Source organism: Lotus japonicus, chromosome 1 (genome assembly GCF_012489685.1).
Source record: "Lotus japonicus ecotype B-129 chromosome 1, LjGifu_v1.2".
NCBI classification, from domain to species: Eukaryota; Viridiplantae; Streptophyta; class Magnoliopsida; order Fabales; family Fabaceae; genus Lotus; species Lotus japonicus.
Window position 1 is genome coordinate 41,010,332 of NC_080041.1, and position 17,097 is coordinate 41,027,428.

Here is a 17,097-nt window from a genome sequence, read left to right on the forward strand (position 1 = left end):
GGCATACTGTGTGGGCCTTGTGCCGTTGTGTGGAGCATGTGTGGCATATTGTGGGGTCTTCGTGGCATATTAAGTGACAGATCAATGGTTTTCGTTCCAGGTGACTGTCCTGTCTTGCGAGACGCCTTTGATTTGACAAGTCTTGGTAGTGACACATAGTTGTACTACAGGGCACTTATATATTGGATTTGATTTGATTTATATTGTTAAGGTTGTTTATATCTAATTTGATTTATATTGTTGAGGTTGTGGATATCTGGTTTGATTTTATGTTGTTGATTTTGCTGATATCTGATTTAAATCTATGTTGTTGATATCTGAATTAGATTTAGGTTGTTGGATATATGGCGTTATCTATCTTGAATTAAGTTGCTAGCTTATGTGCCATGTTACGCACTTAAACTTTGATAGCATGCTTTTCCCTTTTATACGTGGTAATTGCATGGAGTTAACCATTTTTATTTGCTACTTGTTGTTTGGATGCTTAACGCTATTAGGCGATGGAGAATCTTCGATGGAGCTTGACCTTCGTACGAGTCAGAGAGGAGAACTTGAAGAACTGTGGAAGACTTGAAGAATAGAGTCGGGTGTAGAGTTAGAGCCTTGAGTTAGAGAGCTAACCATTATTGGTTTAATCTTGCATAACGATTTTAGAAATTTATATTTGGGGTTTCGGGTACTTGTAACACCCCGATTTCGGTGGCGTCACTTTAGTAACCAAAATAAACTTAATGCGGAAAAACGTGAATATTTTTTTTTTGATAATAACTAAGACAAGACTAAATTAAATAAAACCCAAATGCGAAAAACAATAGAACTAATATACAATATATAAACAGCCCCCGCTGTAAATGGCAACCTCGTCACGAGTAACCTCCAGTGACGGAAAGAAAAGTGTAACGCCCGTAGGCAATATGTACAAACCAAATGAAAAGGGTGAAGTGTCCGCAACACCATCCCTCAAAACTAAGAATAAGCTGACCCAATGGTCTGAAAATAAGACCTCCTAAGTCCATCCAACTCTCTGTGATTCCCGTAAAGAAACCACACAAAAAGCTATAGGCGGAACTACCCTGTCCCCTAAGTAACAAATAACGCTCAGAGATACGAATCTACTCCTACACTAATCCTAACTCGAGGAGCTCACACCAGCACTAAACCTACGTGCTAGCATGATCGTCGTCTGAATCAGAATCCAGAACGACCAAGTCTACCAACCCTATCCGTCCTCCCCTCGCAACCGCAGTACGCTCCGATGCTGGACTCACGGGCTTAGGGCCCGAACCCTGATCATCAATGATCGCAACGGTGGGTGCACTAGACCCTGCCGAAGGCACTCCCACTGGAATCTCCTCTGAGGGATCCTCGTCCTCTGAAGATGACGGTGGCGGCGGTGCTCCTCCGAATCCTGGTCCACAGTGAACGCCCGGTGGCAAGTTGAAGCTGATAGAGCATCTCCTCAACACTCCTGACCTCAAGAGTCCTCCACTATCCACATGGTCCTCCATGATACGCCCCGAATACGTCGCTCGATGGCTCGCGGGGTCAACCACCCACGACCCGGGGTCGTCCTGATCGATCATCTCATATCTGATCCCCCCCGAAGGGTGGACCATTGTGAACCAGTCCGCAATGGACATCTGACAAAAGGCGTTGTCCGCCAAAACACACACAGAAGACGCGAGGGTCAACTCCAAAGAACTATGTAAATATTAAACCCAATAGGTACAGATAATAAATAGCCGCTTAGGCTTATAGCTAGGGATAACATCCTAGGGTTGCATATTCCACAAAACATAACAACAATAATAACACTTAACATGTTCCAAGTAAGATTATCAAATAGCAATCACACTCATCAACTAAGTCAGTATGCATGTTGCATGAAATGATATGCAGGTTAACCCAGTCAACCAACATGCAATCCAGAACGGATGGACATCAACGGATCAGCCCTAGCACCAGCCACGGTGGGACCATTTCGGCCCGCGTGCCTCTTACTCCAACAACAACGGTAGTCAGATCAGCCGTAACCCGTAGGTCTGCCATTTCGGTCTGCTACAAGAGACGTCTACAAACGCTCTTACACGGCATTCCGGGTCTTATGACCATTTTGGAAACCGACGACATTTGGAATTCTCCGAGGTCCGGTATCACGCCGTGTATTAACCTCCTATGTATGCATGAATGCAATGTGATTAACCAAACAACGTCTCCGACCTCACTCGACACGTCGCCACGTGTTCTAGGTAAATTAATGTCTCTAAAAGCTTACCCTAAGGTAAAAGTCGATTCTGCGACAAAAGACCATACTTCACAACAACACATAACTCATGATGATCTACAAATCATCCGACTCATCTCAATCCGATGGTCACACTGCTCAACGAGCACAGAGTATCACACTCTCGGAAACTAACGGTTTCCAGGACTTATCCCCAGGATAGCCCAACAACATAGCTGCTCCAACAGCACAACAACAAACGCTGCTCCAACAGCACAACAACAACAGCTGCTCCAACAGCACAACAGCAACATCATACTCAACACTTGGATCCGTCGACACTTCTCGTTTTTCCAAAACTAAGATTTTACTTCCAATGCCTTCCTTCGAGGTTGTTATCATTACTTAAAGATTTAGAGGTTATTTAAGGTCTTATGAGTTTTCTTTATAAAATAGATTCCATTTTGTCTTATCGCAAGTCCTATAAGTTCTCGGGATCTCCTAATCCCCAAATCACTTCCAGAGAATGTCTCGATCCACTAAACAAAAACAAGGCCCGAACCTCGTTCGTCCTATCAAACTTTCTCAAAACTCTCAAAATAAAATCGGCATGACCTGCCCGCAATCCTCACGATTCAGAATCTCAGATCTCATTGCATAAGTATAATTAACTCAGCACAACCAATCAACATGTCATATATCAATATATTAAGCAATAACCACATAACACTTAGCATATAAGGCATGCATCACACATCCTAAATTACCCAATTAGCACTTAGCATGTAATTCACTCATCAAAAACATTCAGTAGATGCATCATCTACATTGTCAGCCGAAGCCTCAGAAAACATTTTCCAATCACACACAATCCAGTGCATAAACAGTAAACAATGTCGAAAGCATCGACCCTAAGCATTAACTAGAGATTCAGTGAGAAGCCCTCACCTGTAGGTTCTCCAGAATGATCGTCAAACGCTTCCTCACACTCAAAGTGTTGTTCCTCAGGGAAATCCTCAAAAGCACCTTTACAATAAAACCACAGAATACTATCAGAATCTATCGGAAACTAAGCTATCAATGCTTACTAAGGTTACCCGAAGTAGTACATACTCCGAGGTATGATAAACTAGCGCGAAAGGACAAGTTTTCGGAAAAGGAAATTTCCTCCTCCCCCCCTTAATAGGTTCGGCCACCTTAGGTAATTAGGGGACTCAATTTTTCTTCGATCAAACTTGGTTCCTATGCTTTCATTAGCCGTAACTAAGGGTATTCTGAACTCGGAAAAATTATCGGATCAAAAACTGTCGCAGGGGTATTTTGGTCATGATTTTTAACTTAGGATTTTCAAAACTGAAATCCCAAAAACCAAATTTGACAGGGACGTCACCAACGACGTTTATGACAACTAATCCTACTAGCACTAAGCTAAGGCGATAGTTTTTAGCCTAAAGGTTGAAGCTTTACTCCAAAAACTCTAAAAATGGGTATTTAAGGCTAAAATTGATTCCGGCGGAATTCCGGCGACATAACGGAAAATCTAACCCGGCAGAAGTGATCTTGGGCACATAAGGAAGAGGTTTAGAATCAGAAATGAAATATTCCGGATAGTGTTGCAAAAACCTCAAAACTATCAGCTCAGAAAAGTCTACAGAAAAGCTATGGAAAAAGCGATCAGAGGTAAGGATTAGCGACTATACCTCGAAACCTTGAAGCAGCAACTAACGGATCAACGATCAAGCAAGTAATGAAGAAAAACTCTTCTTCCTTCTTCCTTGTTGAAGCTCGCGGCCTTGGAGAGAAAAATGGAGGAGTTTTGTGTTTTTTTCTCACTTGCTTGCTATATATAGAAGATGGAAATTCGCGAGAAAATGAAAGTTTCGCGAATCTGATTTTTCCGGCGTCATTCTCCGTGAATTCTAAGATATGTTTTGGCAAAAGAATTCCAAAACTAAAAAGATGTCTCCTTGTATTTTTGGCAACTAATGCATAGTCGGTGTAAAACTATTTTACCCGATAAGTTGCTTTTTGCATCGAATGTCGGAATGGAAAACTTCCTTCTGAAGAAAGATTGAAATCATCAAGAGAAATGGGTGGACGCGTGTAGAATCTTCATTTGATGTTCCGAATGGAAAAAGTCCTCATAGTCGGTTGATTCTAGGGTTTTGAAATACCAGGGATTCGGTTTCGGCAAACTTCCGATGATTGGAATCGGACGTTCGTAGATCCTAAAGTTTCGCCTCGAAACGATTTTGATATAAGGAAAAAGAGAAGTTCTAACATTTCTCTGAAGATTTTTGGAATTAACTTCCATCGTGCCTAAAAGTGAAAATTAGCTATATACTAGGGTTTCTGACCTAGGTTTCAGCGTATAACGATCGTGCTATAACTTTTATCGATCACGATGCAATCCTTAAACTTTTCCTGAACTTTCTCCTTCATAAATATATTTCATTCAATAAACTTTTGTTCAGGTTTCCCTTCACATTACATCAACCCTAATCGTGAATAAGAAGTTTATTCACTTAGCATAAGTTTGAAAAACTTGGGCCTTACATTACTACCCCCCAAAAAGAAAGTTTCGACCTCGAAACTTAAGGGTTAGTAAATAGTTCTGGATATTGTTCTTGGATCTTCTCCTTCAGCTCCCAGGTCGCATCACCGGTGTCTTTGTTCCAAATGACCTTCACTAACTCGATCTCTTTCCCTCTCAACTGTTTTATCCTGGTGTCACCAATGCTAATTGGCGGTGTCTCGAAAGACAGATCATCCTTCAACTCAATGTCATCCAGCTCGATAACATGTGTCGGATCCGCAATATATTTCCTCAGTTGTGACACGTGGAATACATCATGAATGTTTGATAGAAATGGAGGTAGTGCAATCTGATAAGCGACTGGTCCAATTCGACGAGTGATCTGATACGGTCCAATGAACTTGGGCGTAAGCTTCTTTGACTTGATTGCTCGACCAACTCCCGTCGTCTGAGTAACTCTCAGAAATAAATGATCTCCTTCTTCGAATTCCAGAGTTCTGCGCCTCTGATCGGCGTAACTCTTCTGTCTACTCTGAGAAGTCTTCATCTTCTCTCTGATCTGCTTGATCTTCTCAGTTGTCTGTTGTAGAAGTTCCGGTCCTACCAACAGACTTTCTCCGTTTTGGTACCAACACAAAGGTGTTCTACACTTGCGGCCATACAAAGCCTCATACGGTGCCATACCTATGCTCGTATGAAAAATTTTGTTGTATGTGAACTCAATCAACGGTAACAAGGTATCCCAACTGCCCTTGTTGTCTAACACGCAAGCGCGTAGCAAATCCTCCAACGACTGAATTGTCCTCTCAGTCTGTCCATCAGTCTGCGGATGATAAGCAGAACTTAGTCTCAGCCTCGTTCCCAAAGCCTCTTGAAGAGCTCCCCAAAAATGTGATGTAAACTTCGGGTCTCGATCGGATACAATACTTGTCGGTACTCCGTGAAGTCGTACAATCTCTGCTATATATATCTCTGATAGTTTCTCTACATTGTACGTAGTCCTCACCGGTACGAAATGAGCCGACTTTGTCAGTCGATCCACGATTACCCAAATAGAATCGTGTCCCTTCTGGGTTCTTGGCAAAGCCACGACGAAATCCATCGATATGCTATCCCATTTCCATTCCGGCACATCCAAGCTTTGCAGCATACCTGAAGACTTCTGATGTTCCACCTTTGCCTTCTGACATGTCAAACATGCAGCTACATACTCAGCCACTTGTCTTTTCATTCCTGGCCACCAAAAATTCACCTTCAAGTCCTGGTACATCTTCTTCATTCCAGGATGAATGCTTAACTTGCTCTTGTGACCTTCATCCACAATCAATCTTCTCAAGTCAGGGTTGTTAGGCACACAAACCCTATCCTTGCACTGTAGGAGGTTGTCACTTCCTACCTTGAATTATGGGTCTTTACCTTGACTTACCAAATTCCTTTTCCCGAGCAGAAACTCTTCTTGTAACTGTTGGTCTCGGATTTCTTCCATCAATTCATTGGTAATTCTGATCATCCCAAACTTCAGTTCTCCCTCGGATAATTTCACATCCAAGCTCAAATCTCGAAATTGTTCCAGCAGTTGCAGCTCCTTCACCATCATCGCCGAGATGTGCATCTTCCTGCTCAAGGCATCTGCAACAACTTTCGCCTTTCCAGGATGATATTGCAGGGTAAACTCGTAATCTTTGAGAAATTCCATCCACCGACGCTGCCTCATGTTCAGCTCCTTCTGCTCAAACAAGTACTTCAAGCTCTTATGATCACTGAATATGGTGAAATTGCATCCATATAAGTGATGTCTCCAAATCTTCAGCGCAAATACGATGGCAGCTAGTTCCAAGTCATGAGTTGGATAATTCTTTTCATGCACCTTCAGTTGTCTTGAAGCATAAGCAACTACCTTCCGATGTTGCATCAACACACATCCCAAACCTTGATGCGAAGCATCACAGTATACCTCATAAGGTTCCTCTGGTTGCGGTAAGATGAGTACAGGTGACGTCGTCAACCGTTCCTTCATCGTCTGAAAACTAGTTTCGCACGCTTCAGTCCATGCAAAAGGTTGGTCCTTCCTCGTCAGTTGAGTCAACGGTCCAACAAATCTTCGCGAAATTCTCGATAAAGCGACGATAGTATCCCGCCAAACCGACAAAACTTCTGATCTCCGTCACTGTCTTCGGCCGTTCCCATGACAATACGGTCTCTACCTTTGCTGGGTCCACAGCTATCCCCTCCTTGGAGATCACATGGCCTAAGAATTTTACCTCTTCGAGCCAAAATTCGCACTTAGAGGGATTGACATACAACTCCTTCTCCCTCAGCACTTGTAAAACTTGTCGCAAGTGCTCCTCATGGTCTTCAACATTCTTTGAGTAGATCAGAATATCGTCGATAAACACTACGACGAATCGATCCAAGAATGTATGGAAAGTCATATTCATGTAAGCCATGAATATTGCCGGTGCATTTGTCACCCCAAATGGCATCACTAAGTACTCATAGTGTTCATAACGGGTTCTAAATGCCGTCTTCTGAATATCCTCGGTCTTGACTCTGATTTGATGATAACCCGACTTCAGGTCGATCTTCGAGAATATTGTAGCTCCTCGTAGTTGATCCATCAAATCATCAATTCTAGGTAACGGATACCTATTCTTGACGGTTACCTTGTTCAGTTGCCGCTAGTCGACACATAATCTCGATTTTCCGTCCTTCTTCTTCACCAATAAGACTGGCGCTCCCCAAGGTGAAACGCTTGGTCGTATGAATCCCTTCGACAGAAGATCTTCTAGTTGGGACTTCAGTTCCACTAGCTCCGCAGGTGCCATACGATATGGTGCAATCGAAATCGGCCCTGTTCCCGGTACGATGTCTATAGCAAACTCACTGTCGCGCACAGGCGGCAATCCAGGTACATCGCCAGGAAAAACATCCGTGAATTCTTTCACCACTGGAATACTGCCAACTTCTGGGTTCCCTTTGCTCTCCAAGCTTAGCAAAACAGAATACTCCTGAGATCCCTCGTTCAAAGCGACGCTGATGTGATTGGCAGATAGATACTCGGAAAGATCCGAATCAGGAAATACCACTCTCTTTCGGTTGCAGTCCAAAAGACAATGATAGCGGGACAACCAATCCATTCCTAGGATAACATCTAGGTTCTTAAGAGTTAGGCATACTAGGTTAGCATGGTAGATCCTATTGTTATATGTTATCGGACAATACATGCATGCCGAATTAGCAAGTAGAGTCTTGGCAGGAGTAGTAACTATCAGATCGAAGCTCAAAGTAGTAATAGGCAGTTTTAATCTGATCGCGCATTCCCTAGAGATAAATGAATGCGTTGCACCGGAATCAAATAGTATGGATAAGAGATTACCGTCAATCTCGCAGTCGCCTCTAATCAGTCCATCGACCCCCTCAGCATCTTCACCATCCATGGTGTAGACTCTCGCCTTTGCAGCAGGTCGCTTCCCTCGAGCAGTGTTGACGGTTGGTTCCGCTTTTGGTAGCCTGCACTGTGCAGCAGTATGCCCCAATTTGTTACAGTTGTAGCATTGGGGTCTCGTGTCGGGACAAGCACGAGCGTAATGCCCTGGCTTCCCACACCTGAAGCAAGTTAACTCACTGTTCTGAGTCTGATCCCCAGAACCACCAGCAGCACCCACCATGGGTTTGTAAGATCCCGAAGCCGCTCCTCTACCAACAGGACGCTGATACGGCCTCCTATTTTGAAACCTTCCTCTGTTCTGAAAAATTCTGAGAGCTCGACCTCATCGGCCCTCCAGTTCCAGCCCGGTTTAGCCTCCGGTTCTTCATCAGTTCCACTTCCGTGGCTTTCTCCACCAATGATTGGAATCGCATGATTCCCAGTGGCCTCACTGAGTCCTCAATATCCGGCCTCAGTCCATTAACAAAGCGCTTGCACATGTAGCGCTCGTTCACGTGGTCATGAAAGAATTGGAAATGCTTCGCCAAGGATTCCAGCTTCGAAGCAAATTCCGGTACAGACATACCTCCCTGACGGAGGGTTAGAAATTGTGACTCCCGCTCATCCCGAGCACTTGTTGGAAAGTATTTCTCCAAAAATGCAGTTCGGAAGGAGTTCCAATTGATCTCCTCGTGGTTGGCTTCCATGATCCCCTTGTTGCCCTTCCACCAGTACTCAGCATCACCGAGCAACAGATATGTCGCCATGCCCACCTTGGCACCCTCAACAGTTTGCAGAACACCGAAAATCTTCTCGATTTCCTGGATCCAGAGATCCGCTGCGTCTGGGTCAGTACCACCAGAGAACTTTGGTGGGTTTTGCCTCCTGAAGTCATTGAGGCCCTTGTTCTGGTCGAGAGTTACCTCTCTTTGACGTTGATGCTGTTCACGTGCTTCTTCAGCAGCACGCCTCATGGCATTATCATTTGCCTGTGCGGTAACGGCTTGGGCCATAGTGGCCATCATCTCAGCTAACTGATTTGTATTCACCATGTTCTGTTAAAGGAAGCAAACAGTCAGTACTCATCATAAGATAGCATCTAGCATCACTATACAATATGAGTAAGCAATAACTTCAATCAATTTTTAAGCGAAAAATCGCTTGCAGACAATCAATTTTCACTCTTTGCAGAGTCACACAACCTAGCACAGAAGACCTATTCCCCAACAACTCCCGAAAGACTCGACCGTGCTCTGATACCACAATGTAACACCCCGATTTCGGTGGCGTCACTTTAGTAACCAAAATAAACTTAATGCGGAAAAACGTGAATATTTTTTTTTTGATAATAACTAAGACAAGACTAAATTAAATAAAACCCAAATGCGAAAAGCAATAGAACTAATATACAATATATAAACAGCCCCCGCTGTAAATGGCAACCTCGTCACGAGTAACCTCCAGTGACGGAAAGAAAAGTGTAACGCCCGTAGGCAATATGTACAAACCAAATGAAAAGGGTGAAGTGTCCGCAACACCATCCCTGCCGAAGGCACTCCCACTGGAATCTCCTCTGAGGGATCCTCGTCCTCTGAAGATGACGGTGGCGGCGGTGCTCCTCCGAATCCTGGTCCACAGTGAACGCCCGGTGGCAAGTTGAAGCTGATAGAGCATCTCCTCAACACTCCTGACCTCAAGAGTCCTCCACTATCCACATGGTCCTCCATGATACGCCCCGAATACGTCGCTCGATGGCTCGCGGGGTCAACCACCCACGACCCGGGGTCGTCCTGATCGATCATCTCATATCTGATCCCCCCCGAAGGGTGGACCATTGTGAACCAGTCCGCAATGGACATCTGACAAAAGGCGTTGTCCGCCAAAACACACACAGAAGACGCGAGGGTCAACTCCAAAGAACTATGTAAATATTAAACCCAATAGGTACAGATAATAAATAGCCGCTTAGGCTTATAGCTAGGGATAACATCCTAGGGTTGCATATTCCACAAAACATAACAACAATAATAACACTTAACATGTTCCAAGTAAGATTATCAAATAGCAATCACACTCATCAACTAAGTCAGTATGCATGTTGCATGAAATGATATGCAGGTTAACCCAGTCAACCAACATGCAATCCAGAACGGATGGACATCAACGGATCAGCCCTAGCACCAGCCACGGTGGGACCATTTCGGCCCGCGTGCCTCTTACTCCAACAACAACAGTAGTCAGATCAGCCGTAACCCGTAGGTCTGCCATTTCGGTCTGCTACAAGAGACGTCTACAAACGCTCTTACACGGCATTCCGGGTCTTATGACCATTTTGGAAACCGACGACATTTGGAATTCTCCGAGGTCCGGTATCACGCCGTGTATTAACCTCCTATGTATGCATGAATGCAATGTGATTAACCAAACAACGTCTCCGACCTCACTCGACACGTCGCCACGTGTTCTAGGTAAATTAATGTCTCTAAAAGCTTACCCTAAGGTAAAAGTCGATTCTGCGACAAAAGACCACACTTCACAACAACACATAACTCATGATGATCTACAAATCATCCGACTCATCTCAATCCGATGGTCACACTGCTCAACGAGCACAGAGTATCACACTCTCGGAAACTAACGGTTTCCAGAACTTATCCCCAGGATAGCCCAACAACATAGCTGCTCCAACAGCACAACAACAAACGCTGCTCCAACAGCACAACAACAACAGCTGCTCCAACAGCACAACAGCAACATCATACTCAACACTTGGATCCGTCGACACTTCTCGTTTTTCCAAAACTAAGATTTTACTTCCAATGCCTTCCTTCGAGGTTGTTATCATTACTTAAAGATTTAGAGGTTATTTAAGGTCTTATGAGTTTTCTTTATAAAATAGATTCCATTTTGTCTTATCGCAAGTCCTATAAGTTCTCCGGATCTCCTAATCCCCAAATCACTTCCAGAGAATGTCTCGATCCACTAAACAAAAACAAGGCCCGAACCTCGTTCGTCCTATCAAACTTTCTCAAAACTCTCAAAATAAAATCGGCATGACCTGCCCGCAATCCTCACGATTCAGAATCTCAGATCTCATTGCATAAGTATAATTAACTCAGCACAACCAATCAACATGTCATATATCAATATATTAAGCAATAACCACATAACACTTAGCATATAAGGCATGCATCACACATCCTAAATTACCCAATTAGCACTTATCATGTAATTCACTCATCAAAAACATTCAGTAGATGCATCATCTACATTGTCAGCCGAAGCCTCAGAAAACATTTTCCAATCACACACAATCCAGTGCATAAACAGTAAACAATGTCGAAAGCATCGACCCTAAGCATTAACTAGAGATTCAGTGAGAAGCCCTCACCTGTAGGTTCTCCAGAATGATCGTCAAACGCTTCCTCACACTCAAAGTGTTGTTCCTCAGGGAAATCCTCAAAAGCACCTTTACAATAAAACCACAGAATACTATCAGAATCTATCGGAAACTAAGCTATCAATGCTTACTAAGGTTACCCGAAGTAGTACATACTCCGAGGTATGATAAACTAGCGCGAAAGGACAAGTTTTCGGAAAAGGAAATTTCCTCCTCCCCCCCTTAATAGGTTCGGCCACCTTAGGTAATTAGGGGACTCAATTTTTCTTCGATCAAACTTGGTTCCTATGCTTTCATTAGCCGTAACTAAGGGTATTCTGAACTCGGAAAAATTATCGGATCAAAAACTGTCGCAGGGGTATTTTGGTCATGATTTTTAACTTAGGATTTTCAAAACTGAAATCCCAAAAACCAAATTTGACAAGGACGTCACCAACGACGTTTATGACAACTAATCCTACTAGCACTAAGCTAAGGCGATAGTTTTTAGCCTAAAGGTTGAAGCTTTACTCCAAAAACTCTAAAAATAGGTATTTAAGGCTAAAATTGATTCCGGCGGAATTCCGGCGACATAACGGAAAATCTAACCCGGCAGAAGTGATCTTGGGCACATAAGGAAGAGGTTTAGAATCAGAAATGAAATATTCCGGATAGTTTTGCAAAAACCTCAAAACTATCAGCTCAGAAAAGTCTACAGAAAAGCTATGGAAAAAGCGATCAGAGGTAAGGATTAGCGACTATACCTCGAAACCTTGAAGCAGCAACTAACGGATCAACGATCAAGCAAGTAATGAAGAAAAACTCTTCTTCCTTCTTCCTTGTTGAAGCTCGCGGCCTTGGAGAGAAAAATGGAGGATTTTTGTGTTTTTTTCTCACTTGCTTGCTATATATAGAAGATGGAAATTCGCGGGAAAATGAAAGTTTCGCGAATCTGATTTTTCCGGCGTCATTCTCCGTGAATTCTAAGATATGTTTTGGCAAAAGAATTCCAAAACTAAAAAAGATGTCTCCTTGTATTTTTGGCAACTAATGCATAGTCGGTGTAAAACTATTTTACCCGATAAGTTGCTTTTTGCATCGAATGTCGGAATGGAAAACTTCCTTCTGAAGAAAGATTGAAATCATCAAGAGAAATGGGTGTACGCGTGTAGAATCTTCATTTGATGTTCCGAATGGAAAAAGTCCTCATAGTCGGTTGATTCTAGGGTTTTGAAATACCAGGGATTCGGTTTCGGCAAACTTCCGATGATTGGAATCGGACGTTCGTAGATCCTAGAGTTTCGCCTCGAAACGATTTTGATATAAGGAAAAAGAGAAGTTCTAACATTTCTCTGAAGATTTTTGGAATTAACTTCCATCGTGCCTAAAAGTGAAAATTAGCTATATACTAGGGTTTCTGACCTAGGTTTCAGCGTATAACGATCGTGCTATAACTTTTATCGATCACGATGCAATCCTTAAACTTTTCCTGAACTTTCTCCTTCATAAATATATTTCATTCAATAAACTTTTGTTCAGGTTTCCCTTCACATTACATCAACCCTAATCGTGAATAAGAAGTTTATTCACTTAGCATAAGTTTGAAAAACTTGGGCCTTACAGTACTCGCATTGTTCAAGGCTTGATGTAAATCCCTTTGCAGTTGGGAGTATGCATGACATGTGTTGGAAATACATTTGAAAAGAAAAAAATATACGCATGGTTATAAATCCTTTTGGAAAACATTGCATATTTATTTTATCAGATTGTTACTGTAACGCCTGAAATTCGGGGCGTTACAGGTGGCGGCAACACCGGCGGTGGCGGTGGTGGTGATCGGGTGGTGGCAGCGATGGTGGTTGTGGTGCGGCGATAGGGTGGTGGTGGTAGTGGTAAGGCGGTGGTGGCTTAGTAGGGTGGCAGCGACGGTTGAGGGTGGAGGCAATGGTGGTGGTGGCGATAGGGTGGTGGTTGTGGTGTCGGTGGTGGCGGTAGGGCGGCGGTGGTGGTGGTGGTGGTGGTGGTGGCGGCAACACCGACGGTGGCGGTAGTGGTGATCGGGTGGTGGCAGCGATGGTGGTTGTGGTGCGACGATAGGGTGGTGGTGGTGGTGGTAAGGCGGTGGCGGCTTAGTAGGGTGGCGGCGACGGTTGAGGGTGGAGGCAATGGTGGTGGTGGCGGCGATAGGGCGGTGATTATGGTGGTGGTGGCGGTAGGGCGGCGGTCGTGGTGGTGGCGGCGGCATTGGTGATCGGGTGGTGGCGGCAACACCGGTGGTGGTGGTGGTGCCAATGGTGGTGTAAGTTGGCAGCAATGAAGGGTGGTAGTTATGGTGACTTATACGTCACAACTTTATCATGCCTTATCCATCACTCACATGATAGATTAAATAATACGTCATTTTAACGTATAAGGGGACTTTGATGGATAATCTTATACAATACAATGTCATCACCAAACAATGGATAAGCTCATAATGTATTGTATAAGCTTATATTATCATGCCTAATACGGTGTGCCAAACGAGTTCTCAGAGAACGAGTAAAAACTGTTTTAAAACCAATTTTTGAAAACCGTTCATACAAAATGAGTTGTTTTCTTTCTTTTTCTATTTTAAAAAAATTGACAATTGTTTTATAGAACACTAATCAAACATGCCCCTACGTTTGAATGTATCAAACCTAGTCTAATAACAAGAAAGCCAGTCACTGCTCATCCTCAATAGAAACCTTATCCTCTGATGCAATTTCAGCAATCTTGATCAAGTATCTCCACCGCAAAAGAGAAGGAGTAACCACAGCATTTAGATAGAAAAATACCATCCAACCTAACTAAACATAAAATTCAAGGAAACCCTGCTGAATTTTAATACACAATAAGAACAGGATTGCTTTGTAATATCATTCTGGTTCTACTTGAAAAATGTAACAAAAATGTATTATTTTTTTTGTTTCCATCTTTCTACTCTGTTCTCCTTGATCAGCATCAGTTACCGAACAGAACCCATATAAGAAATGGGAATGCAGCAGAAGTTGTGTGAAATTAATTGCAACAATTAATTAACTAACGGTCTTCCCTCATTAAAAAATTTTAAACTTTTAAGAGTGATGGGGCTGCATAGCTATGAAATTATGAATCACTCAATGATAGATTGGATAACACCAGCTCCAACAGTCTTCCCTCCTTCCCTAATAGCAAACCTCATTCCTTGCTCACACGCCACCGGGACGATGAGTTCCACCACCATCTTAACCCGGTCACCGGGCATCACCATCTTGGACTCTTCATCCTTATCGTTCATGATGGCAGTGACCTTGCCAGTAACATCAGTGGTTCTCATATAGAACTGAGGCCTGTACCCTGCAAAGAAAGGTGAGTGTCTCCCACCTTCTTCCTTCTTCAGAATATACACAATTGCATCAAACTTAGTGTGAGGTGTGATGGTTCCAGGCTTGGCCAAAACCATCCCTCTCTGAATATCAATCTTCTGAATACCCCTCAGCAACAACCCCACATTGTCCCCAGCCATTGCGTCGTCAAGAATCTTCTGGAACATCTCAACTCCGGTGACGGTGGTGTTCCTGGTTTCTCTTAATCCGACAAGGTCGACGACGTCACCGACTTTGATGGTGCCCCTCTCAATCCTCCCTGTGGCAACGGTCCCACGACCGGTGATGGAGAACACATCCTCAATGGCAAGGAGGAAGGGGAGGTCGGTCTGGCGCTGAGGGATGGGGATGTAGCTATCAACATTGTCCATGAGCTGGTAAATCTTGTCGACCCAATCGTTCTCACCACGCTTGATGGCAGGGTTGGCCATGAGAGCTTCCAGGGCGAGGAGGGCGGAGCCAGAGGTGATGGGGATGTCATCACCGGGAAACTCGTAGGAGGAGAGAAGCTCCCGGACCTCGAGCTCCACGAGCTCAAGGAGCTCCTCGTCGTCAACCTGGTCTTGCTTGTTAAGGAAGACAACCACGTTAGGGACACCAACCTGCAACGAATTCTCATGTTAATGCACTGAGTTTATGTTTACCGGAGCACTACCAATCAGGAGAACATAGGAAATTTTTATTTTGTTTTACAATTTACTTTGGATCCACAAAGTCAGGTCCCTCCATGTTCCGAGAGTTTTATAGCAGCAGCCCTTTTTAAAAAATCCAAAGGTTTTAGAACCATTCAGTTCATTAGAGTTCTTTATAAAAGAAATCATGCCTAAAAGTATGAAACCTTTCATTCTATTATTTAGAGTATAAATAACTAAATTATAAATTATAAAAATTTGTTATAAAAGAGATAATGACAGATTAAGTGTAAAAGTATGAAACCTTCTACTTTTACATGGGTTGCTAGAGAAAATGTCAAATACAAATCGCTATGCGTGAATAAATTTGATTGGTTGATATATTTGTATCACCTTAATTGTTATTTCCCTAAAAAATAGCATTACTGTAATTTTTAATTATATTTTACCAGAAATTTAACTTTTTTTAAATCATGATTAATGTAAAAAAGAATTACTGGATTGACGGACCTGTTTGGCTAGGAGGATGTGTTCTTTGGTTTGGGGCATGGGGCCGTCGGCGCCGGAGACGACGAGGATGGCGCCGTCCATCTGGGCGGCACCAGTGATCATGTTCTTGACATAATCGGCGTGACCAGGGCAGTCGACGTGTGCGTAGTGGCGCGTCTCGGTCTCGTACTCGACGGTGGCGGTGTTGATGGTGATGCCGCGGGCGCGCTCTTCAGGGGCAGCGTCGATCTCGTCGTACTTCTTGGGGGCGCTGTTGCCGAGGGAGGCGAGCGCCATGGTGAGGGCGGCGGTCAGGGTGGTCTTGCCGTGGTCGACGTGGCCGATTGTGCCGATGTTCACGTGGGGCTTCTTCCGCTCGAACTTGCCGCGGGCGGCGCGGACGGTGAAGGAAGAGCGGTTGCGGCGGGCGGAGGAGGAGGGGGTGACGTGGAGGATGGTGGAGGAGTTCAGGAATGAGGAGGAGAGGCGGGTAATTAGCTTGTGGTTGGTGGTGGAAATGGAAGTGGAAAATGCATGTGGAGGTTGGGTTGCTAGTTTTGATGAAACTGCTGCTGTTACTGAAGAAGAAGAAGAAGAAATTGAAACGGCCATGGCTAATTGAGGAGAGAATTGAAGATGGGAACTTGGTTAATGTTATGTTATTGCGTTGTGTTGCGTGGGTGGAAGAAGGAGGACCTCAAATACATATCAGTTTTCCTATCCTCTTTCTGCCTCACTTTTGTTTTGGTATTTTGGAAGGACACATCCCCTGTGGATATTGGCTTATGGTGACACATTGATTGATACCAGAAAATCAATAACTTTTTACTCACACTTCAATCAAAATTAGGTACATAGTAAGCTTGTTTCAGTCATAAAAAATAATTGTTTGTACCTTAGGTTGAAAGTTCAATTCTTGAGATTCGCATTCTTGGGGAGATTTATAACCTTTACCATACTCGGGTCAGAATTGTCCAATGCTTAGAAACTCGAACTAGTCATTGAACTGGTCGAGACCCTG

General features: G+C 43.7%; 1 protein-coding gene across 1 annotated transcript; it reads right to left on the bottom strand.

The window, feature by feature from the left end:
* Positions 1 to 14,382: 14,382 nt before the first annotated feature.
* On the bottom strand, positions 14,383 to 16,832 carry LOC130734679 (elongation factor Tu, chloroplastic). The gene is made up of 2 exons (XM_057587196.1): positions 16,098 to 16,832; positions 14,383 to 15,557 (listed from the first exon to the last, which is right to left on the bottom strand). The coding sequence occupies exons 1-2, from the start codon at positions 16,686 to 16,688 to the stop codon at positions 14,703 to 14,705; spliced, it is 1,446 nt and encodes a 481-aa protein (XP_057443179.1). The 5' UTR covers positions 16,689 to 16,832; the 3' UTR covers positions 14,383 to 14,702.
* Positions 16,833 to 17,097: the final 265 nt, after the last annotated feature.